This window comes from Pteronotus mesoamericanus, unplaced genomic scaffold (assembly GCF_021234165.1).
Source record: "Pteronotus mesoamericanus isolate MK-2021 breed Mesoamerican mustached bat unplaced genomic scaffold, CSHL_Meso_final contig_32, whole genome shotgun sequence".
Taxonomy (NCBI): domain Eukaryota; kingdom Metazoa; phylum Chordata; class Mammalia; order Chiroptera; family Mormoopidae; genus Pteronotus; species Pteronotus mesoamericanus.
This window is the reverse complement of record NW_026555134.1, coordinates 7,243,888-7,267,906: the sequence shown is the minus strand read 5'-3', so window position 1 is coordinate 7,267,906 and position 24,019 is coordinate 7,243,888. Positions and strand designations below refer to the sequence as shown.

General features: G+C 37.2%; 2 protein-coding genes across 3 annotated transcripts in view; one reads left to right on the top strand and one right to left on the bottom strand.

The window, feature by feature from the left end:
* NEK1 (NIMA related kinase 1) overlaps nt 1-2,140 on the bottom strand; it is a 96,540-nt gene extending 94,400 nt beyond the window's left edge. The window contains exon 1 of the mRNA XM_054576064.1: nt 1,646-2,140. The gene's annotated coding sequence lies outside the window, so the exon portion shown is untranslated. The remainder of the gene's footprint in view (nt 1-1,645) is intronic.
* A 9,012-nt stretch (nt 2,141-11,152) lies between these two features.
* The window catches only part of CLCN3 (chloride voltage-gated channel 3), a 66,948-nt gene continuing 54,081 nt past the window's right edge, over nt 11,153-24,019 (top strand). For both annotated transcript variants that reach the window (XM_054576059.1, XM_054576061.1), the window contains exons 1-2: nt 11,153-11,653; nt 19,793-19,968. In XM_054576059.1, the coding sequence (XP_054432034.1) occupies nt 19,809-19,968 (160 nt within the window). In that variant the 5' untranslated portion in view covers nt 11,153-11,653; nt 19,793-19,808. The remainder of the gene's footprint in view (nt 11,654-19,792; nt 19,969-24,019) is intronic.

Sequence of the window (24,019 nt, the reverse complement as noted above, 5' to 3'; positions counted from 1 at the left end):
TTCTATTTCTTATACCTTCCAATTTTAAATTATGTGAATGTATTATGTGTTCAAAACAATAAATTTAAATTTAAAAATAATAAATACTGGTAGAAAGAAATGGGAAGGATACTACCTAAATCAATTTCTCTGGGTAAAGTCCTTGAACAGTTCCCCATTGCCAAACTTCTGACCCTGACATTCAAAGTTTTTCTATATGGCATCACTCTCTTTTCAAAGTATGTCAACTATGCTTCAAAAAATATATATGTATCTTGCCTCTAGTCAAATCAGACATCTTTCCTCACATTTTACTAAGAATTTCTTTAAGCCATAAATAAGCAATGTTTGGCATAATAAAATTTTGTGCACTAAATATGAAAAATGTCAGAGTATATGAATGAATAACTTTATCCCCACCAATCTCAAACATTAAATCTCTTCAGCTATGTGATGGACAAGTTGTCCTAAGGGGAAACATCAGTAAAGGAATGTCAGTAGATTTCAGGGAGTCCTTATAGTACTGTCTGCAGCTACAATCCATACCTATAGTTCTCCCGAAATAATGAATAGCATTTGAGATGATGGGAAGGGGTCAGTTTAAAAGTCCCTGATTTATTTCTATTACTCAAAAAAGCAGAAAGTGAAAGTGGGATTCTTACTAGACTTCCCCCCCCCCAAAAAAAATATTTGTTTTTCTTCTCTGTAAGTCTATTCAGGCAACAATGAACAGCTTCCCTAGTGGAAATTACCAACATGTAAATAATTTATATTCATGAAATGGTGTCATGACCATGACTTACAAGGTAGAAGATTAGACAGAGTAAAATTTACTTGGAATTCAATGTCAATGTATTATTAAAATGACCTCAAAAGAACTCCTGTGGCCAAGTGCCATAACCCTAATGGTGACTTTTTCTGGGCAAAAACCTGTTTTCCCACAAAATAAGCTCCTTACCTTTCACCTAGAACAATGGGCAATTTTAAATGAAGAAGATCTGTGGATCCTCTCACTCCAGACAAGTCTAAACTAGAGACAAAGGACTACTTCTCTCCATATTTGGCTTCCCTCCATCATCTCTACAATACTGCTGCATCATAAGAAAAGGCTATTAGTATATATTGGATATTAGTTTTAATCCTTCATAAATACTTCTGATGTAACTTATAACGGCAATAAAATTTTGTTTCTTGTGGGTGGACCTCACATTAGAGAGTAAAAATTAGGCCTGCATATAAAAAAAGAGTTATGATGAACTCTAAAAGTAGAACTTTTAATGCTTTATACATAGAAATTATTAGAAATATATAGAAACTTTTAAATTATGGAAACTGCAAAATAAGATAATAGGCTAACTAGTTGCTACTCATTTTCTGATTAAATATATGTGTAATTAAAGATCAGAGGCAACATATACGCCTGTAAATGACTGCTTATGCATACCAAGATTTCTATTATTTTAATAGCTTTTAAAATAATGTCCAATGTTTGCTTTATAATACATATTTCTTGGAGAATTAACATTCTAGTGAGATAAGGATATTATTTTTCTGTGCACTCAAGGTATCCACGCAATCTCTACATAAGCGAGTCTAAGCAAGGTCTCCTCGTTTCCAGTATGATTTGCCATTTTGCGTATCATTGCTTCCCCCAAGCGCAACTCACCTCAACGACACAGGACGTTGGTAGGAATTACGGTGATGATCTATAAGCGAAGGTCTAGGTGTAGCAGTCTTCCTATGGGACTTAACGAGTCAGAAGCATCATCCCGCATTTCGAAAATGACATCCTGGAAAAGAAACCAAGTCTGTCTAACCAGCAGCTCACAGTCCGCTATAAAGTGGGCAGGGAGACTCCCACATCTGACACCAGCCTTTGGCCGATCGCTCAACTTTGACTCGGTACCGTCTCGGGCAACGCCCCGTGAGACTGTACACACTGCCCGGAGGAAACAAACTGGTTTCTGAGCCCCTTGGAAACGGCGGGCAGCAGCAGGGGGAGTGCCTCGGTTACCGCCTCTCCAACTTCAAAGGTGGTTACTATTGGCGGGGTGGGGAGCGGGCGGCATTTGGGACTGGAAGGCTGCCGGCCACGTCCTCCTCCCTCGCAATGACCGCTCTAGATTTCGGGATTTGCAGAGAAGTGATTGGGACAAGGGGCTGAAGACTCCGCACTCTACAGCCCGTAAACCCTGGAGTGCAGAAGACTGGGGAACGGCCGGGCGCGTCACTGGCGCTGGCGTGTGACGTCAGCGCGCGGAAGCGGGCGCGCTGTGGAGAGGGCCGGGAAAGAGCGGTGGGGCGGGGGCGGGGGCGGGGCCCCGCAAGTAGGAGAAAATGGAGCGGGAAAGAAGGGAAGGCAGGAGTGTGACGTTAGATGGAATACGGCAGAGCGAGAACTTACTACTAGTTGATTTGAAATAAAGAATGTTATAAATTTGTCCCAGACATACAACGCGGAGAAAAGTAACTTTTTTTAACCTAAAGATTTTATTTAGGGATGCCACATTTTAAAAAGTAATTTGGCTTTTGAAAAGCAAGCCTTTTTCTAATATATTTTGGATAATTAAAACAATATTTTTGTCTTGAAAATAAATTTTAAGGTATGTGATTTTCTACATCTATACATCTAGTGTGTGTATAAATTAATTGCCAGTATACTGAAAGGTTTGGTAGTCTAAGTACCTTTCTTCACTGCAGGACTTCGTAAGATAGAAACATATTTTCATATAAGAAGGGTGTTGTCCTGTGTATTATTACTGCTAAAGTGCCTTACCCAAAGATACTGGGGATTCCAAACTTGAAGCTAAAGGAGGATGGCCAAGTTTTATCAGTAGTACACAAGATGTATGTAGGTTGGAGAGGCCACAGATTTTGCCAGAGACCTCAGAAGTCAAATTATTCAAATTTTTGCTTCAGAGAAATTTGTTTCCTTCTTCCTTATCCCTTCCCCAACATACCAAGACCTTCTTTGCGTTCTCCTACTGACCCTTGGTTTAGTTGTGCTTAGAAGTCAAACTATTCCCAGAATATAAATTAAAAATTTTGGACCTCTTTGCCAGAAGATGGCACTGGAAGTCATTCAACCTGGTAAACTGGAGAACATCTACTTCAATTTATATATCTCTACGCAAAGACTTGTTTCTTCATTTTCCACTTCTAGGCTAACCTCCTGTGACTCTTCCACCCCCATTTAATCAGTAGGAATTCTGGTGTCTGAATGCACTACAACTCTAGTTCTACCCACGTCCCTTTGTATGGACATGAAAACATTCGCTAGTTGCTACACTAGCAAATTCTTTTTGGCTGCTTTATGGAGAATGGTTAGTCAGATAACTACTTAGACAATTGTTTTTGCTCCTGTCGTAAACTGTTAGCAGGAATAAAAACTGATACAGTCTTTGTAGAGTGCATGCTAGCAATATGTGTATTAAGTTCACTTCTAAGAGTGAACATGTATCATGAGGATAACCATTATTTTTATAAACAGAAAATCTAGAAAAAATGTGAATTCAACAAACAATAGAATATTCTAAAGCCACTAAAAGGGTCATTTGCATCTATTTTTACTAACATAGAAAGATGCCTCTGATATATTGTTGAATAAACAAAGCAAGTCACTGTAATCTGGATTAAGAGGATTATCTGATGATTTCCCTTGCTGGTTTATACAATTCTGTAGAGTTTAATTTTTTTTTTCTTTTTACAACAAGAATATTTGAATTTCTTTCATTCCTATATTTAAGTATGTTATTGGATTTTTTCTCCCAAACAACAAGTCTTTGTTCCTTGAAACAACCCAGTAACAGAAGTACACAAAAAATAAGGCTCTGTCCCCAAAGCTCACCCTGTGCTTATTCGTCCAATAGGCCAATGTTAAGAATTTTACACATATCTACACTTTTCTGTAATCTTTTAAAAACATAAGTGTTTATTTGTATTTGTTGTAGTCTTTTAAAATGAGATTAGAGTGTACATATTTTGCAACTTGCATTTTATTTAACAGTGTATCATGAATATCTCTAGAGATCAACTAATTCTAGTTAATGATATCAATATTTCATAATATGGATGTACCAAAATCTATTAAATGGGTTTGCTGGGTCAAAAAGGGTTGTTTTTTTTTTCTTTTTTTTTTTTACCTTAAGATGCTCCTGTGCTTTGGTTATATATTGCTGTGTAATGTACCTCACTAAAACTTAAGTGGCCTAAAACGACAATGATTATTATTTCCTCACGATTTTGTGGCCAGGAAATCAAGCAGGTTTCTGTTGGGTGGTTCTTTTGCTCCACATGACTTTGGCTGGGCTCATTCACTTAGCTTCATTCAGCAGACAATCCTGCTGAACTGGATGGTCCAAGAAGCTTCACTCACATGTCGGGCGCCTTGGTACTCCTCCACAACTCTCTCTCCCTCCTCTCCCAAAACACACACATGTGGGTAGCTTGGGTTGCTTACAATATTATGGTCTCAGGGGAGTCATACCACTTTCATAAAAGTCAGCTTCATATAAGGGGGAAATAGAAAGTGCCAGTGTTTTAAAGGCCAGAACGGGTGCAGGTATGGTGTTGCATCTGCCACATTCTTGGTGAAAACAAGGCTCAAGGCCAGGCAACATTTACAAGGAGGGGAGGGATCAATGTTGGCTTTTACTTTGTAGACTATCTACTACATCTTGGATTATTTTTCAGAAGTTTAATAAATCCAAGCTCTCAATAGCTTTCTACAAAAAGTGCCTATTTCCACCACCACTGGATGTCTCTCTCTTAATTTTGCAAAAATTTTGTATTTTTTCCTTTTATATCCCATGTCCCTTTTCTATTTATCTTTTTAAAAAATCAATTTGTAGGTGCTATTTTTAAAATATAGAAATGGCCCCTTTGTCATACTGTGGAACAAATCTTTTTTGACAGTTTCTCACTAATATTTTGACACTTCTTATGGTATCTTTGGCTATATAAAAATTTGCATGTGATCAAATATGGCAAGGTTTTATTTTGTAATTTAGGCTTCTAATTTTGCCAAGAAAATATTCTCTCACCCAGAGTTAATCAAATAATCTTAATGTTAATTGTGTTTTAATTATTTGATAAGTTTAATACACTTGAAATTTATTTTTGTACATGTTTAACAGAGACTAGCTTTGTATTCTTTGGGGGAAAAGCTAGTTATACCAGCATCTTTTATTAAATGTGATTTCCTCTTCTACTGACTTGAAATGTAAACTTTATCATATATAAGTTTGCATCTACTTAATGGATTTCTCTTTTATTTACCTATTGGTCTCTTGCTCATTTTGTAAATTAAAAAAAGAAAAATTTTGTTTTAACAATGAGGAAATACTATAACAGTATTTCCATTTTGAAAAAGAAAGGCTGACACTAAAATAATGTTTAAAATTTTAAAAGGTATTTGTAGACTTGTATACCAAAGAAGACCATAAAGTTATACATGTAGGCCTTTTTCTGATAGAAAAAAGTGAAAATTTCTTAAAACTTTATAAATGGTGCTATATACTATGCCAAGGGGAAAGGGACTAGCTATATTACTAAAGTGTTCTAGAGATTTCTCAGAAATACATTGTCACTTATTCACAATGGATTGAGCACGATGCAAATGATGTGGATAGACATAGATATTATCATTCATTCTTCCCAGAAAGCAGGCAGAAGATGAAACAAATTAGATAACAAATTGGAACAAATAGTTGATAGTTTTACAATGAGTGTTTTCTCTTTGTGAAGTTATTAAAAGACCACATGTTCACGTAGGTGTATGTATTTGATCAAACTATAGACATACAAGCAATCTTTTGTGAAAAGGCTTTAAAACCTTAAATATGAGGAAGTACATGCTCTAAAATTCAGATCTGTTATAGACATGTAATACATCCAAGAAAGAAAAAAAAATGTGTCTTTGCATTTAGGGCTCTATCTTTCTACATTCTAAGAGAGGAATCTTTAGTTTTATACCAATTCCTGAAAGCCTACTCTGTTTAGCCTTAATTAGTTTGAACTAACCATTAGCTATACATAGCCGGGACTTAAACTGTTGCAGTCTGATTAATTTCTCAATCTTAATCAGGTAGGCCTAGCTCAACAAGCAAAGATAAAACAGTTATCTAATCAGTTCTTGAGTTTCTGGCTTTCTGGGCTGGGTCATCTGCAAAAGCTCATAGAAGAGGTAACTATCTGAAGAGGGAGATAGATTATAATCTATTTTTAGGAAGAATAAAGCAAAACATTGAGTCCTTCGCTGTGCAGAGCCTGAGAAAGGAATCACCTCATGAGTCTGAATTGAGGATGTACTTGGTTGAAATAGCTTAGAGTGTATCAAGTTCCAATGAGGCTGAGATAGGAGTTTTGTAGGAAACAATCACATGAAACTAGGAGATTCTCTACAATGTCAAAAGCTTTAAATGTTATCAAGAGTACAAGTCTTTTAAAGGTAATTTAACGTTCTTTCTTAAGGAAAAAAAAAAAGGACAAGAAAAGGTCACTTTCAACTATTTCCCTGATGCTGATGGAATCAGAAGGAAATTCTAGACTAGAACCATATCGCTATTATTCTACTAGAACATCTTAATCTGTTTTCACTCCTTCTTGCCCATGTGTATGAAACATAAGCAATAAAATCAAAGTTCTTTTTCTGAAACAACTCACAAACACACGAAACAGATCTATACAGCCTTACACATTTCTGATTTTCTGTAGAACTGCTTTTTAATGTATTTTTTAAATTGTTATGGGAAATAATCCCATCTCCAGATTTTTTACTTCAAAGAAAACTTACAGCAACTTGACTAGGGTCAGGGAATAAGAATCTACGAGAAACTAAAATGTGATTCCCAGTGCTCTTCTTTACTTGTTTTGCCAGTTCTATAAAATAGCCCATTACGACCTGCCACTCCCAGCGTCGGGGAACTGCTGGCAGAAGGGAATGGCTTACACCACCTCCACTCACTGGTGATGTCTACCATTTGTTTCTCTGTATCTGCCAGGGTACCAGCAAGACTGTAGTGAACAAGCAGTCCCAGATCTAGTTGGAATAGATAAACTCTTGGCACTGTGAGTTTTTCTTCTTTTTCCTTTTCCTTTTTCCAAGGTTTTTTTGGTTGGTCAGTAGGAGAAATAAAGCTAATATGAGTATTGGTAGAGTTTTGTTTTTAATGCTTTGGCTCAATTCTAACCAAAAACATATGACAAAGTAGAAGAACCTGACTTGACACACATGACTTATTTTAGTTCTTTCTCCAAATACTTCCTGTATACAGAGAGATTTTTATTTTTGTCTATGTTTCCTGTTTTTTCCCCAGTTGTATTGAGATATAACTGACATACAGCACTGTATAAATTTAAGGGACATAGCATAATGATTTGACTTACATATGTGAAATGATTACCACAATAAGTTAACATCCATCACCTCAAATATTCAATAGATGCAGGGAGAAAAGGGCCTCTCTACTTGTGATGAGAATTCAGGATCTATTCTCAATAACTTTAATATATACCACACAACAGTGCTAACTAGTCATCATGTTGTACATTACATCCCAGTACTTATTTTATAACTGGGAGTTTGTACCTTTTGATCACCTTCAACCAATTTCCCCGCCTACACAGAGGGCTTTTAAAAATAATGCATATAACACTTGTGGTCAAAAGAGGAATTAAGCAATTTACAATAGGCAAGATAATGGCCACCCAAAGATGATCCTGCTACGCCCCTCCAGCCCCAGAATGTGGGAATATATTAGGTTACATGGCAAGGGGGAGTTAAAGTTGCTTATCAAATTACCTTAAAATAGTGACATGATTCTGGATTATCCAGGTGAGTTTAACGTAATCACAAGCGTCCTTAAAAATAAAAAATGAAGGCAAGAGCGTTAGAGTCCAAGGGAGATGTAATTATGAAAAAAGTTCAGAATGACAGGAGATGAGAAGGACTCAACCCACTGTACCTAAATGGAGAAAGGGGCCAATGAGCCAACATGTAGCCTCTGGAAGCTGCAGAAGGCACAGTAACGGATTCACCCCTAGAGCCTCTAGAAGGAAACAGAACTCTGTCAACACCATTTTAGCCAGTGAGATCTGTGTTGGAATTCCAGCCTACAGAACTCTAAAATAATGAATTTTTGCTGTTTCAAGCCACTCAATTTCTGGAATACTAATACAAACACCTATCCTCTTAAGGTTCCAGGAGCAGAGTACGGAGATCAGGCTGACCGGTATATATTTTTTAATATGTGGAAAAAGCCTACAGCTGGACCTATAAAAACTCCTTATTGGGTATTTTCTCAGCCGTAGGAAACTCCTTCTTTATTATCCCCCTCCAAGTAAAGGATCTGGTAAGTACCCCAATTAACGGGATCCCTTCTATAATACTTGCTGAGAAGGAATGAGATTCTGTTAGAAGTACTATTAGCACAGAAAAAAAATGTTCAAAGAATCTAGCTGTAGTTCTTACCATCTAAAACACCCAAGTCTGTTGAGGTGGGGGTTTAACACCACCAGATTCTCTAACAAAAATACAAGTGAAATGGATGGAAATGGATGTATTGTTTGAGAATATTCAATTCTTCTTGGAAGAAAAGATATAAATAGAATGGACAAGTCATGTGTTAAGCACAGATAAGTTACGACCTGCGACACATGGTGGACAGATAAAAGTTAGTAGGGCATATACTTGTGAACACAGAAAACGATTGAATGACCAAGAGATGCTTAATATTGATGACACACTAAACATACAAGAGGCACTAATACTCATTTTCTATATTCCTGACACACTAAATATACATGAGATATTCAACATTTGCAGGTCTTAGTTCTGCCACCTAGTGGTGACAGTCACACTGTGTCCCACATGTCCTGCTCAAGAAGTGCAAAACCTTTACCTGCTCACAGCAGGTTAATTAGCAAGCTACTGCTGTGGACAGAAATTCTTGCCAGTGCATTGCTCCAATGGAGCCAGAGTGTGTCATTGGCTTAAGCACCTACCGTCTCTGGTCCCTCGCTCAAACTTCAACTCTGGTCCAATTATGATACCATCAACAAAAAGGCCTATGTGCCAAAGAGACAGAACATACGGACACTGCATAACCACAGGTTCCAATTCATGGGTCTTCCTCTCTCATTTTTACCCTGCCATGGGCGTATCAATTTTCTCCTCCCCTAGCCCCCTGCTTCTCATGATGTCCTAGCCTTTCTTTCCATGTCCTCTAGGGTATCTCACCTGGTAGTATGTTTGGCGGGTATCATTGCATCGAGATAACTTCTCACACAGCTCAAAGCAGGTAATACCTGGGTATTTCTAAGCACTGTATGTTATAAAAATTTAACAAAGAATAAAACTCTTTTGTCTAATAGCCTATAATATTCAACTCTTTGCACTCAAAAGAAAGCCTTTCCTTAAGTGTAGATTGCCCTGGCAACAAGAGAATCTCTAATTTTGGCAGGCTCTAAGATATGTCCTTAGAAGAACTTTTAATCTTTAGGCTTTCCAAATAAACCAGATTAAGAATTTTTAGAATACTCATTATAGTAGGGTATAGTTTAATTACAAGAAGCCAAATTTCTTGATCCTGAAAAGGTCACTGGACCTTTGATTACTGCATGTTTTGTGACTAGACCTCATTGTTTCGGATTAGACAGCAAGAACTTTCAGTGTGGGTTTTTTGTTTGTTTTTGGATTATTTGCCTGTTTTTTGAAGAAACCTACGGCATAAACTCCTTCCCCCCCCTGCCCCCCCAAGGCCCAGTAACAGGGAAGGGCAAAGGGAGTTCGGAAATAAAGTTACCCTAAAAAAACCCTGCATCATGGGTGGGTGCTGGTCCTAAATCAGAAAGTGAATGTGAATGGGTGACTTGAATCTGTGAGGTTGTCAGCAGGTGGAAATAGGTATGAGTTGAAAAAGTTGGTTGCTCGGGCCTCTTAAGGCATAAAACCCTCTTGGGTGAGGGCATTACAAAGGGGGTGTCCTTTTCTCATTAACAGCAATAACCACCCTCGCGCAAAGCAGCTACTGTAGCGGGGAAGAAAGGGGCACTCTTTCATCACCTGCGGTAGGTGGCTGTGCATTTGAGAACAGCGACTCCACTTTCCTTTTTACTTTTTGAACTGTAATACCTACAACTGTTACCTTTTGCCTGTCCAACCGCTGTATTTTGGGGCATATAACTTGGCCCTTTAGTTTCACAGGTGATAGTAACATTCCGATTGTGTTGAGGAGATTGTTATTTTTTAGTAAATGCACGCAAAAGGATATAGGGGGTAAAGTATCATAATGCCTGCATCCTACTTTCACATGCTTCAGGGGGAAAAATACACCTGAATATAGATTATGCAAATATAGCATAATTTTTGAATCTAAGTGACTGATCCTGTCATACCCACGATGAAAACCCCTCAATATTATATTCGGTTAAGTTGAATTTACACTTTGAAAAAAATTGTTACATATTTTCTCCAAAATACATAACTTGCAAGCATTATTTCTGAAAATGCATAATGGCTAAACTTGGTTTATCGGTTTTCTTTACATGTATGTTAGGCACAAAGCCTGCGGAGACATGTAAGGCCAGGCGACCCCATTGCATTCCCTGCCTGCGACCTCTAAGCACAGGCCTCACGGGCCGCTGGTCTGAATTCAAAGGCCTACATTTCTCACGGTCTAAGTGTTAGTTACTAGTGTTCGTCGACGGCTGCTTTTGCTTTTCAGGTTCGGGATCGACGCACGCCGGCGTTTCACGCGCTGCTCCGGGACACTGTCTTCTCCCGCCACCGTGGAAGTGGAGCTCCTCGAGGACGCTGGTGGAGGCGCGCGTCTGAGGCCTGGCCTCCTAAGACACCTCCGTAGGCGGCCGCCTCCTGTCCTTTCGCGAGGTCACCAGCGGGGCAAACAAGGAAGGCCACAGTGACGCGAGCTGACCCACAGGAAAGGTTTCACACCCCGAGCGGCCCCCGCCGGGCGCTCACTAGCTCGCCGGCTCAGCCTCCTGGCGCCCCGCCCACTGTTTCCGTATTGCCCAATAGGCGCCCGTGCGGCTCCGATGTGGCCGGAGGAGGAGGTGTTGGGGCGGCTGGACGCCGAACGGCCGTTCACGTCTACGCGGTGACGTCACGCGCCGACGCACCTGTCGGGCTCCGGATCCCTGCTGCTTTTCTTCCCCTTCCGCGGGTCGGGGCCAGTCTGTTCCGGAACCTGCAGCACCTTTCTCGTAGTCCAAGTTCGCCCGCGGCCGGAATCTGGCTGCGTGTTGAGGAAGGAGGGTGTGGTGGGTTGAAAGCCATTCTACTTCATTCCCGAGTTAGACCATGGATTCAGTTTTAGTCTCTTAAAAGGGACGTGATGTTGGAGATTATTTCCAGTTTTGGGTAGCAGCAGGTTGACTCCAGGGCCCAAAGCAAGCGGATTTAACTTAATGGTGCTCCCGTGTTTGGAGGAGGACCAAACAAATAAATAAATAAAAAGTCCCACCTGGCAAAATTTCCGTAACCTCGTCCGTCGAAAACCCCAGGTGTCTTAAATTGCGATAGTTTTTGTCGTGTCAAGCTGCTGCTTCAGGCGGAGCTCCCAGGGTTAGCTAGGTTGGGGGGTTGAAACAGATGCAGAATCCAAAGGCAGTGCAGAAAACAGCCACCGATTTTGCTATGCCTCTGAGCTGCAAGGTGAGTTGCATTCTGTGAGTGAAAATTCGTTAGCTGTCCTGTTCACGGTTTGGGGGTCAACTGTGATACCAAAGGGTGTCATCTTGGTTTATGTATAACAGATTTACCTACGTGATGTTAAGTCCACGCTGATTAGATATATACCCTCGAACATACTGTAATATTTCACCTCTTTGGTCCAGGAAACGTCGGAGGACCTTTGAATAGACGTGGGTTCAGGAAAAGATTAAAATTTGAACTCAGAGAGTAGGATATACTTTCGCTAAATATGCCCAAATTTAAAGTAAATATTTAGTTTTTATTTCTTTAGGTGTGTGTGTAAATATAAAACGTTTGTGTTTTGATCTTGGACAAGAAGCTTCCTTAGACGCTCATAAATTAATTTTGCACATGCTTCACTTGTATAGCATTTTAAAACTGAAGCACATAGGAGGCAATTATATTTACATTATGCACATTTATTACAATTGAGTCAACAGTGACCATACCAATACTAATTTTTTTTTTTTGTAATTCAAAAGTTCATTACTGCGAGCTATGTAAACTTTTTTTTGATCTATACATTCAGTTACTGTACCATCATTGTGGCTTGTGTCATTGATTGTTGAATCTTTCCAGAAGTGATTTTCTTTTCATCTCTAAAGAGTTAATTTAGACACTTTTTTCTTGATGAGGTCTGTATGGAAGTAATTTAACTGATGTCAATTTTATGTACCTTATTCTACATTTATATACCTTATGTGATCACTACATGTCTAATAACTCAAAGACTTTGATTCTTTGCTTGAAAAAATGGGTCAAATGATTTTAAGAAGGCGATATGAATGTTTAGTACCTATATTGTTATTTGGAAATTTTTAGCATGTGTTTTCAATCATATGTTGCTTATTAGGAATGCAAATGTTTAACCAGATTTTGGATATAGACAGTTCAGGGAAGCAGATTTGCTGAGGTTATGATTTTATGTTAGTAAATTGGCATTTTTCAGGTCACATTGGTGTTAGGCTTTCCATTTCCTGTTTTGACATGTAATAATTTTCAGACCTCTCAGGAAGCCAGATTTGATCTCTGTGGTGGGTCAGATATCAAAGCGGTGCAGTTTGCCTTGTAAAATCATGAAAATTACTTGGTTTTCAAAGTATAAGCCTTCCATGGCATCTTTTTGTTGGATTTTTGTTTACCTTTCTTACTTGTTGTAGTCTGAGCTTTATATTTGCGTGTGTGTGGTTTTGTTTTTTTTTTCATTTTAAAACTCATCTGGCATTTAATTTTTGCATGGCTCTTAACATTTTTTATGAATCAAGGAAATTTTCTTCAGAGTAGACAGCTACTTCCTTTAGGAAGTTATCCATTTCATACTTTTTTGAATAAAAATATATAAGGCATAGCAATTTGAACATCCAGCTAACTTAACAGTAATCAAGTAATACTACTTATGGAGAAATCAGTTTCTTGTCATACCTTGCATGAATTGACAATGTGTGTCAGAATAAATTCTTACTACTGTGACGTCCCAGCCTGAGTTTCATGATGTCATGTTGTAATAAAATAAATTTTGAGAAGCCTTTCATAAATTTTGTTTATGAAGTTAATGCTTACTACAGATTTTTCTGAAGAATCTTTCTTACACTTTTAGCCATTACAGATCTAGATGCAGATGAGCTTTATTTACCCATGCTTATTTGACCATGAAACCTTTGACTGGACTTGTTTCTGTGCATATACTCATCTCCATATATACTTGTTGCCTTCTTGGCTCCACAGCTTGATGCATGCCAGCTCTTTTGCTTTAATTAACAGCCTCTTCACCCATCTCTGCCCCATAAAATCCCACTTACTTTTTAAGGTCCAGCTTACATGCGTCTCTTCCAAAGAAGGCTTCTCATCATCAAATAGAGTGGAGTATAGTTTATTTCTGAGTTCTTATAACGATTCTTGTGTCTTCTGTGATATCTGTCATGTATTGCCTTTTACTTTGTACATGTATAGTAATTTATGGGAAAATATAAAATTCATTTAGGGGATAGTATATAATTCATACTGAAGGTTACTGAAAGTTGTAAGTCATGTACAAATATGCTATTAATCATTAAAATTGTGTTTATGTTTTTTACAATTTTTGGTACATTAGTTCTATAAACATTAGTAGATGAATAAATTATTGTTTAAATTTATTGTCACATTTTAATATGTGATCAGTATTTAGCACATATATTTCTTAAAATACTTACATGAAAATTCTTCTTACATACAAATGGCTAGATCAGTCAGTTTCAATTCCTTGCCATCATTGTTCTTGAGAGTTTGTCTCTCTCTCTAGTTGCTTACATTTGGGATTTTCATTTCTTTCACTCAGATTGTGCATACTTTTCTGTCAGCCCACTTGCCAACCAGATAGCTGACTGACATACCTTTGACATTTAAGTGTAGTCCTCAGTCCTAACCAGTCTTCTTTATGAGTGAGGTGAAGCTTTTTTGGGAGCTATAAAAAATCAGTATACTACTTCAGTCTGTTAGCCACTTAACCGTCCGTTTCCAGGGTCTTCTTATTTCTCACTCCTCCCTACCCATTGCAGTTTGGGGGTTAGATTACATTCCCTTCATTGTAGTCTGGCTTTGAATAGGACTAAAGCCTGGATGTATGAGGGAGGACCCCCCCAAAAATCCAGAATTCTCTTCTGGAGGGTGGGCCCCTTGTAGTATAGATTTCCTCTGCTAGGTGAGTGTTCTAGTAACCCATCTGTATCAGTGCACCATCTAGCGTTGTTGTGAGAGGCTGCATTCGGTTTCAGTGAGTTTTTTTTTTTGAAACACATTTGCCCATTTTATGATGGGTGATTTACGAGTGTAGTTGTTGACTAAGAATGGCATGCCGCACCTTTCCTAGTCACTCTATCTCGCCTCCCAACCATTTTCTGTTTCCCTGGTGAAACAGTCCTCAAAGGAAAATGTTTTGCTGATGTGTAAGTGGTGAAGCAAAAATGGCAGAAGCACTAAAAGGCATCAAAATTGATGAGTTTCAAAACTGTTCTGAGCAGTGGAAAAAATGTCTTGATCAGCATATTACAGCAAATAGAGAGTACTTTAAAGGTGACTGAAGCTTAAACATGTAAGAATAAATATACAGCTTTTTTTAAATAAATAAATTCTGGGGTTTTTTTTTTGGTTCCCCCTTGCAATTCTACAGCTGGAAAGAACACTTAAGTCTTGAGTCCTGTAAACCGCAGGAGGCAAAACTTTATTTCTTCCATTTTGAATGAATTAGTCAAGTTAGAAACTTAACAGATATCTTAGATTTCTTCTTTACTATTCCCCATGTTTTATTAGTTACCATAGCCTCTTAAATGTTTCTCAAACTCTTTCTATGCCTCCATGTTGCTATGCCTTATTTCAGTATGCCCCCGCTCTCTTACATATTTAGAATGTTTAAGGGTCTACTAGAATAAGGGTCGCCCAACCTCTCTCCTTAATCTTTAGCCTTTCAGTCTCTTGCCCTTCTAATCTATCTTCCACCATACTGGCAGCATTGGTCTGCTAAAATTCGTATCTGATGTGTTGTTTCTCTCTTCAAACTCTTAATGGCCTCCCATGTGTACAAATGCGTAAATAAGTTCCTTAGCATTACATGAGCCCCTTTCTTGATCTACCCTATGGTCATCTCTCTAGCTACTCCTCAGTCCTCTTCCTCTTCTCTTCTATAAGCCACCCAAGCAGGTTTTGTTACTATGCTGCTGTGTTTTTGCATATTTTTGTCTATATTGACTTTATCTTATATTTAGCCTAACTCATCCTCGTCATTCATTACTTAGCGGAAACTTTCCCTCTGTTACTAAGTGTTCACAGATTTTCCCAGGCAGCATGCTATTCTTTTTCAGGGTTACTGAATACCTTGTGTATAGCTCTCCTATGGTACTTACCACACATCATGCTGTAGTTATGTATGCCTTTAACCTCACTGCCTTGGGAGTAGGGACATCTTACTTATTACCCCAGTACCTGGCTTTGTGCCTGGTATATGCTAGCTGTCGAGTAAATGGTTGTTGGAAGAATTAATAAATAACTCTGAAAACTAACTTTGGCTACTAGGTAGATGGTGATCCTGTAAACTCATTTAGGGAGGTAGGAAGATAGACAAGGTTGGGGCAAATATTTATTCAGTTTGGCTCTTGTTGAACTTGAGTTCTCACACAACATTTAAGTAGAGAAGTGCCATCCATTTGTTATGCATTTGTTATTCATTCATGCTACAAATGTTAATTGGCCCAGAAAGATTTTGTAGATATAGACAAGATTATTCTAAAATTTATCTGGAAAGGTGGAGGAACTAGAATAGCTAATAAAGTTTTGAAAAATAAAAATAAAGAGTGAGAAATCTACTTATTTTCAAGACTTATAATCAAAACTGTGGTATTGCTGTAGGTAGAGACACACATCAGTGCAACAGAACAGAGAATTCTAGAATAGGCCCACACAAACATGCGCACCTAATTTTGGCAGAGGCACAGAAGCTGTTCAGTGGAAGGAAGATAATTTTTCAGCAAATGGTGCTGTTAGCAATTGAACGGCCACATATCAAAAAAAACAAAACAAACAAAAAAACAAACCTCAATCTATGTCTTAAACCTTATAAAAAATTCACTCACAATGGATCATGAAGTTAAATGTAGACTGTAAAACTCTAAAACTTTTAAAAAAAAATTCAGAAGAAAATTTTTGCAAGGTGTGTTTTTAGTTTTGACACCAAAAGCACTGTCCATAAAGGAATAATTGATAAACTTCATCAAAATTAAATATTTTTGCTCTGTGATAGGCCTGGTTAAAAGGAATAAAAGTTACAGAGTGGGAGAAAATGTTTACAAACAGCATATCTAGGATATAGATTCTAAAATATAAAACTCAGCAGTAAAAAACCAATCCATTTATAAAATGGTCAAAAGATATGAACAGTCATTTCATTTTATAGGATATGCAGATAACAAATGAGCACATAAAAAGATGTTCAACATCATTAGTGATTAGGGAAATTTAAATTAAAATAATGAGAGATCACTATATACGTATTAGAATAGCTAAAATAAAAAGTGACAACATCAAGTGCTGGTAAGGACATGGAGAACCTGGATCACCCATACATTGCTAGTTGGAATGTAAAATTGGCAGTTTCTTAAAAAGCTAAACATGTTGCCTTGGCTGCTGTGGGTCGGTGGATTGAGTGTCAACCCACAACAAAAAGGTCACTGGTTCAAGTCCCGGTCAGGGCACATGCCTGGGTTTCAGGCCAGGTCCCCAGTTGGGGGCATGCAAGAGGCAACCAGTGGATGTTTCTCTCACACATCGATGCTTCTCTTTCCCTCCCTTCTCTCTCTCTAAAAATAAATAAAATCTTTAAAAAGAAAAAATAACCAAACATGCAATTACCTTATGACCTACCTATTGTTCTGCTTGGCTTTCATCCCAGAGAAATGAAGACTGAAGTTCAGAAAAAAACCTGTATATGGATATTTATAGCAGCTTTATTCATAATAGCCAAAACCTAGAAAAGAGCCACATACTCTTCAGTGGGTGAATGGTTGAACGAACTGGTACAGCCATACCATGGAATGCTACTCAGCAATAAAAAGGAAGGAATGATTGATACATGCAACAACCTGAATGAATCTAGAGAATTATTTCGACTACAAGAAGCTAATCCCCAAAAGTACCATAATGAGTGATTCCTTTTATGTGACATTCTTCAAATGGCAAACTTACAGAAATAGAAAACAGATTATAGGTTGCCAGGGGTTAAGGAAAGGGTAGAAGGGGGCTGGAAGAATGTGGTGGTAGCCATCAGAGGGCAACAAGAGGGATCCTTGTGGTGATGGAAACGCCCTGTGTCTTGACTATCAATGCCAGTGTCCTGATTGTGATACTATACTATAGTTCTACAGGTTACCATTTGTAACTAAGTGAAAGATACAATGATCTCTCTATATTATTTATTACAGCTGCATGTGAAATCACAATTATCTCAAAATAAAAATTCAGAAAAAAAATAAACACGTGGTATGTGCCATGTACTGTGCAAATCATTGAATATGTCATGTTGAGCAGAAAGTGGCACAGTGCCAGAATTCATGCTACATTCTAGGAGGGAAGACAGACATTTAAATAATCACATACATAAGTACAATTTACAACTGTGATAAGTGTCAAAAAAGAGAAAAGGGAGAGCTAAAAGAACTAACAATGAAAATCTGACCTAGTCAGGAAAGATTTGCCCAGGTAATAAGTAGGTCAAGGGAGATTTTCCTTACTAGCTGCATGGCTTTGGACAAGTTATTTAAACTCTGTGCTTCTGTCTCCTCACCTGTTAAGTGGGGGATAATAATAGCACCTAAGCTTTAGGGTTGTGATTGTATTTAATACAAATATTAAATGAGCTAATGTGTAACATGCTTAGGATAGTGCCTAACATATTGTAAACTTAAGAATTTGTTAAATAAAGGGATACTTGATCTGAAGAATGAGTAGGAGAGTTGCTTAGATGAAGAGGAAAAGGGTATGTTCCTGGCAGAGGGAGCAATCAAGGCACTGAGGCTGGAGGCAGGAAAGCCTGGTAGGACTGGGAGGAAGATTAGTGTGAGTCAAGAATACTACAAGAACTACACACTAAAAAAATGGAGCTGGAAAACCAGGTAGAGGCTAGGCTACCTAGGACTTGGTCTGTTCTGTTCAACTCTGTCCGCTAAGGGTGCTGAGAAATGATTAAGACTAACCCATGGAGTGGGAGAGATTCCTGGTCAGACTTGTTTTGAGGAAAGACCATGCTGGCTGCCATGTGGAGGGCAGATTAGAGGAGGTCATGATGATTCTACATAGGTCATGTAGGAATTTACTGAGTGAACCAGGTTTTATTCCTGGAGATTTTCATTGGTTTATTGCTATAATCTTCATAACTCTGCAAAAAATATATTTGCAAGCTATTGTATCTGTCATAATGTTTTGAATATATACTTGACAATTAAAAAGGAAAAGGTGACTGCAGTATTGTTTTCATATGCAAAATTTCAGGTGCTGTATTATTATGATTTAAAATAGCCTTTTGTTAAACAGAAGGAAAATTTACTGAGGATAAGAGATTGATAACACTTCAAGTCTTCAGTACTAGAATTCAGCACTAGAATTGGAGTATGCTTAGCTCCATTCATCTTTTATTTTCTGTATATACTTATTATGACATATCTAGTAAGTCTTGTTTTACAAGGCTTACTGGTTTAGCAATTTTTATGACTATCTTTCAACTCCCACACATGAATCTTCCAAGTCTATTGCTAATATCTACCATTTGGATGTTGAGCAAGTAGGTAGATGCATTAAAAAAAAAATTAAACTAGGAGTAAACCAATGAAAATGTATGCTTGTTTGATATTATCTGCCTTGAAAACATGAGAATTGTTACATATTATCATATTTTCCATGACTGATATTTGACCATGGGCCCTGAAGATTGAAATTTTAAAATGATGAAAGGAAAATAAAATTAATATTAAAATAATTTACATTGCAGTATTTAAAACTAGTACTTGCCTCTCCTAAAATATGCAAAAGGGACAGTCTCACTTTCAGACCTGGTACATTAACCATCTTATTCCTTTCCCGTACGGACAAATTTCTTAGAAATCCCTCCAGAGACAGTGTGTATATGCACAAGCAGTTACACACTGTACTCACTCTGCCCCCACATATATTGTAGTGTACTATAAACACCTCTCTGTACTTTGTTCTTTAACTTAACCATTGATCTTGGAGGTTGTTTTAGTCATGTACCTCTACCTGAAGAAACCCGTAATTCTTTTTTACTGCTGCATAGTGAGAATTATTAAATCATCCCAAAAGACTTAACATGATAGATGTTTAGCTGTTGTTACAGTGAATGAACTTAGTATTTTTTCAATACAGAGATCAGATGTTTCTTTTTGTCATGTACTAGTTAATTTTTATTATATGTTGGGAAATTTGGGAAATTTTTAAAATGATTTTTCTCCTTTTTTCAGATAACCAGACAGCTCAATGGAGTCTGAGCAACGTACTAGTTAATTTTTATTATATGTTGGGAAATTTGGGAAATTTTTAAAATGATTTTTCTCCTTTTTTCAGATAACCAGACAGCTCAATGGAGTCTGAGCAACTGTTCCATAGAGGCTACTATAGAAACAGCTATAACAGTATAACAAGTGCAAGTAGTGATGAGGAACTTTTAGATGGAGCAGGTGTCATTATGGACTTTCAGACGTCTGAAGATGACAATTTGTTAGATGGTGACACTGTAGTTGGTAAGTTTGGAATTACAACTCTTAATATTTGTAGTCAGGAATATCTGTGAATCTGTGTATATTTGTTTTATTGAGGTTGCATTTTTGAGTTACTTTAAAAACTGAGGTGATCCATGTAACGTAAAAACCACTTTTGAAGTGTACAATTCAGTGGCGTTTAGCACATGAATGATGTTGCGCCACTACTGTCTCTTTCTAGTCCCAAACATTCTCATTCATTACCCCAAAAGAAAACCTTGTATTTGGATGAACTTTAAAATTGAAACATAACATAATGCAGAGATGTACACAACTGTAATTGGGGTTCTCAGAGAAACAGAACTAATGGGACATTTACTGACAGGTAGGAAGATACTTACTATGAGCAATTAGTTCGCATGATTGAGGAGGCTAAGAAGTCGCATGAACTGCTCTCTCCAAATTGGAGGCTCAGAAAAGTTGCTGGTGTAATTCTAGATTTAAACCCAAGTGCCTGAGAACCAGGGGAACCAGTGGCAAAGTCCCAGTTTGAGTCTGAAGGCCCTGGATCCTGAAGCCCTGATATCCGAGGGCAGCTCAAGCAGAGAGAAAAGTCACCTTTCCTCTGCTTCTCTGTTCTACAATACATATTCTGTTCTGCAATACATATACATGACAAAGAACTAATAATCAAAATGCATAAAGAACTCTTATAAAACATGGAGTCACATGTTTTAGCTGTTCACAGCTAAAAGATGGCCACTTTCACTGGTGAGGGCATCTTTTTTTCAGTCGCTCAATTCAAATGTTAATCTCTTCTAGAAGAACCCTCACAGACACATATACACCAAAATAATCTTTTACCAGCTATCTGGACATCTCTTAGTCTGGTCAGGTTGACACATAAAATTAACCATCACAACAATCGTCAAATTCGAAGTGTGGAAATTGATGAATTTTTACAAAAGTGAACACCTTATATAACTACCCCTCTTTCAAGAAGGAAAACATTATCAGGACCCCCCAGAATCCTCCCTTCTATAGGTTAGTTTTGCAGGTATTTAACTTTACGTAAATAAAATTATATATATATATTCTTTTGGGCTTGGTGTCATTTACTTTTGCTTTGAGATTCATCTATGTTGTGACTATAGCAGCGGTTAATTTATTTTCATTGCCTTGTAGTATCCCATCGGGTAAACATGCTGCAGTCTGTCTGTGTTCTATGCTTTCTGTATTGTTGACGGATACTTCGGGTTGTTTTTTTCCCCCAGCTTTTGGTTGTTAATAAAATACTAATGCTGCTGTGAATTTTCATATGCATGTGTTTTGGTGCACATTATGCACACAGTTCTGTGCATTTATGTCTTGGAATGAAATTCCTAGATGACAGGGTGTTTGGATCGTAGTGCTACTAGACACTGTCAAAGATGGCTCTCAAGTGGCCGTAGCGTGTACAGGATACCACTTATGTGTGAGAGTCTAGCTTGTTCCACATCTTCACAAATACTTGATATTACCAGTTTAAAAAATTTTGGCTCTTCTAGTGTGGGTACAGTAGTCTTGAATTTTGATTTTAATTTACACTTGCCTGATGACTTAGGAGTTGGAAGTGCCTTTTGTATGTTCATTGACTTTTTAGATTGCCTCTTTTGAAGTGCTTATCAGTTTTTTTGTTTGCCTGTTCTATAAGAGTTCTTTATGCATTTTGATTATTAGTTCTTTGTCGTGTATATGTATTGCAGATTTCTTCTCTCTCAGTGGTATGTCTATTCACTCTCTTACTGGTATCTTTTGATGAGTATCACTGGTTTTAATGAAATCCAGTTAATCTTTTCCTTTTTTCTTTGTGTTTTTGTTTTGTTTAAGATATCTTCCCATACCTCAGTATCATCAAGATCTTTCTTTTAGAAGTTTTATCTTTTCTTTCATACTTAAACGATGTGTGACGATATTGCATGGAATAATCTTCCATGCAATTATTTTTTATGTGTGATGTGGGTTAAGGGTTCAGATTCATTTTTTCCTATATGGAGAACTGGTTGACCCAACACCTGAGATATTTTGGAAAATAATTTTGTACCTGCCAGAAGATGTAAGTGATTAACAAAAGGTCTAAAACTTATATTCCATGTGCAAGGTCATGATAATTTCAGCTATAATAAATTTGAAAGGGAGTAACTATTAACAGACATTTTAAAAAAGCAAAGCAAAGCATTCTCCCAGTATCCACAGCTGCCTGGCTTTGAGTAATATTTAGGTATATCTTTTAAGGAAGTAGTTCTCAGATCTTTTGTTTTCAAGATCTCTCTCTATTCTTAAAAGGTTATTGAAGCCCTGACTGTTGTGGCTTAGTTGTTTGGGCCTCATACTGCAAAGCGAAAGGTCGCCAGTTCAATTCTGGGTCAGGGCACAGGCCTGGGTTGCAGGTTCCGTCCCTGGGGCACGTAGGAGAGGCAACTAATAGATGTTTCTCACATCAGTGTTTCTCTCCCCCTTTCTCCCTGCCTTCCCCTCTCTCTAAAAATAAGCAAATAACATATTTTAAAAAAAGATGATTGAAGACTCTAACAAGCTTTTTTTTTTAAAAAGTACATTACAGATATATTTACCGTATTAAAAATTAAAACAAAAATTTCAATACTTTATTAATTCATTTTAAAATAAAAATAACTCATTATAACATTAATAACATTTATAATAACTATATTTTCCAAAATAAAAATAAACTTAGTGAGAAGAGTAGCAATGTTTAATATCTAAAATAAAAATAAATTTAGTGAGAAGAATGGCAATGTTTTTATAAATGACAGTTGGCCTAATAGAAAGCTAGTCTCTGTGGCTTCTGCATTTGATCTGTTGTCATATGTCATTTGGTTGAAACATATAAGAAATAGATGTTTATATATATATGGTTGCTTCTTGAACAACATTTTGAATTGCACAGGTCCACTTACATATTTTTTTTCAATAAAAATATTAGAAAACTTTTTTGAGACTTGATAAAACCACAAACTATGTAAAAAATTAAGAAAAAGTTAGGTATGTCATGAATGCATAAAATATGTATTTTCTTTTCCTTATGATTTTCTTAACATTTCTTTAGCCTACTTTATTATAAGAATGCAATATATCATATTTAATTGACTATATTTTAGGTAAGGTCAATATTAGAGAGGCTATTAGTAGTTTTGGGGAAGTCAAAAGTAATACATGGATTTTTGGCTGCAGGGTGGAGTGGGATAGTGGTTGCTGGTGCTCCTAACGCCTCTCCTCCCAAGTTGTTCAATGGTCAACTATATAAGGATACCAGTATGTAATCTTATTTGTCCTTCTACAAATAGAGAGTTAGAAAAGGAAGAAATAATTTAAATGACCTTTCAGATCATTTGTGGATATTCTTCTTTAACAGTATACCAAAACTCGACATATGATAATTTCTTAAAGGTTAATTGCAGTGTGGAAACTGAAACCATATTAATGAACATTTTATGCTGTGTTAAATTAAAATCCATTGGCTTTTCTTGTGCTTTGAGTGGATTTGCTACCCATGCATGGCTTTATAATACCATGTATTAGTCATTTAGAAATTGATTCACTGATGTATTAATTTGCTGGGACTGCCATAACAAAGTATATCTATTGTGTGGCTTAGCAGAAATGTATTTTCTCACAGTTTTGGAGGCTAAAGGTACAATATGAAGGTTTTGGCAGGGTTAATTTCTTCTGAGGCCTCAGCTGTCTTCTCTTTGTGCCCTCACGTGGTCTTGTGTGTATCTGTGTCCTAATCTCTTCTTATAAGGATACTAGTCATTTTGGATTAGCACCCACCTTAGTGACCTCATTTAACATTAACTACCTTTTTAAAAGCCCTGTCTCTAAATACAGTCACACTCTAAGGTACTTGGCATTAGGGCTTTTATCATAGAGATTTTGGAGGGGCACAATTCAGCACAAAACACAATTATACAGATCTTTTTAGTGTTCAGACATTTCATTACACAAAATCAAGTCATATTTTTAAATATTGCCACCAATCTCACAATCCCATAATAGGTCTTTGAATGTTGGGAAGCTGTCAGGCTCACAGTGG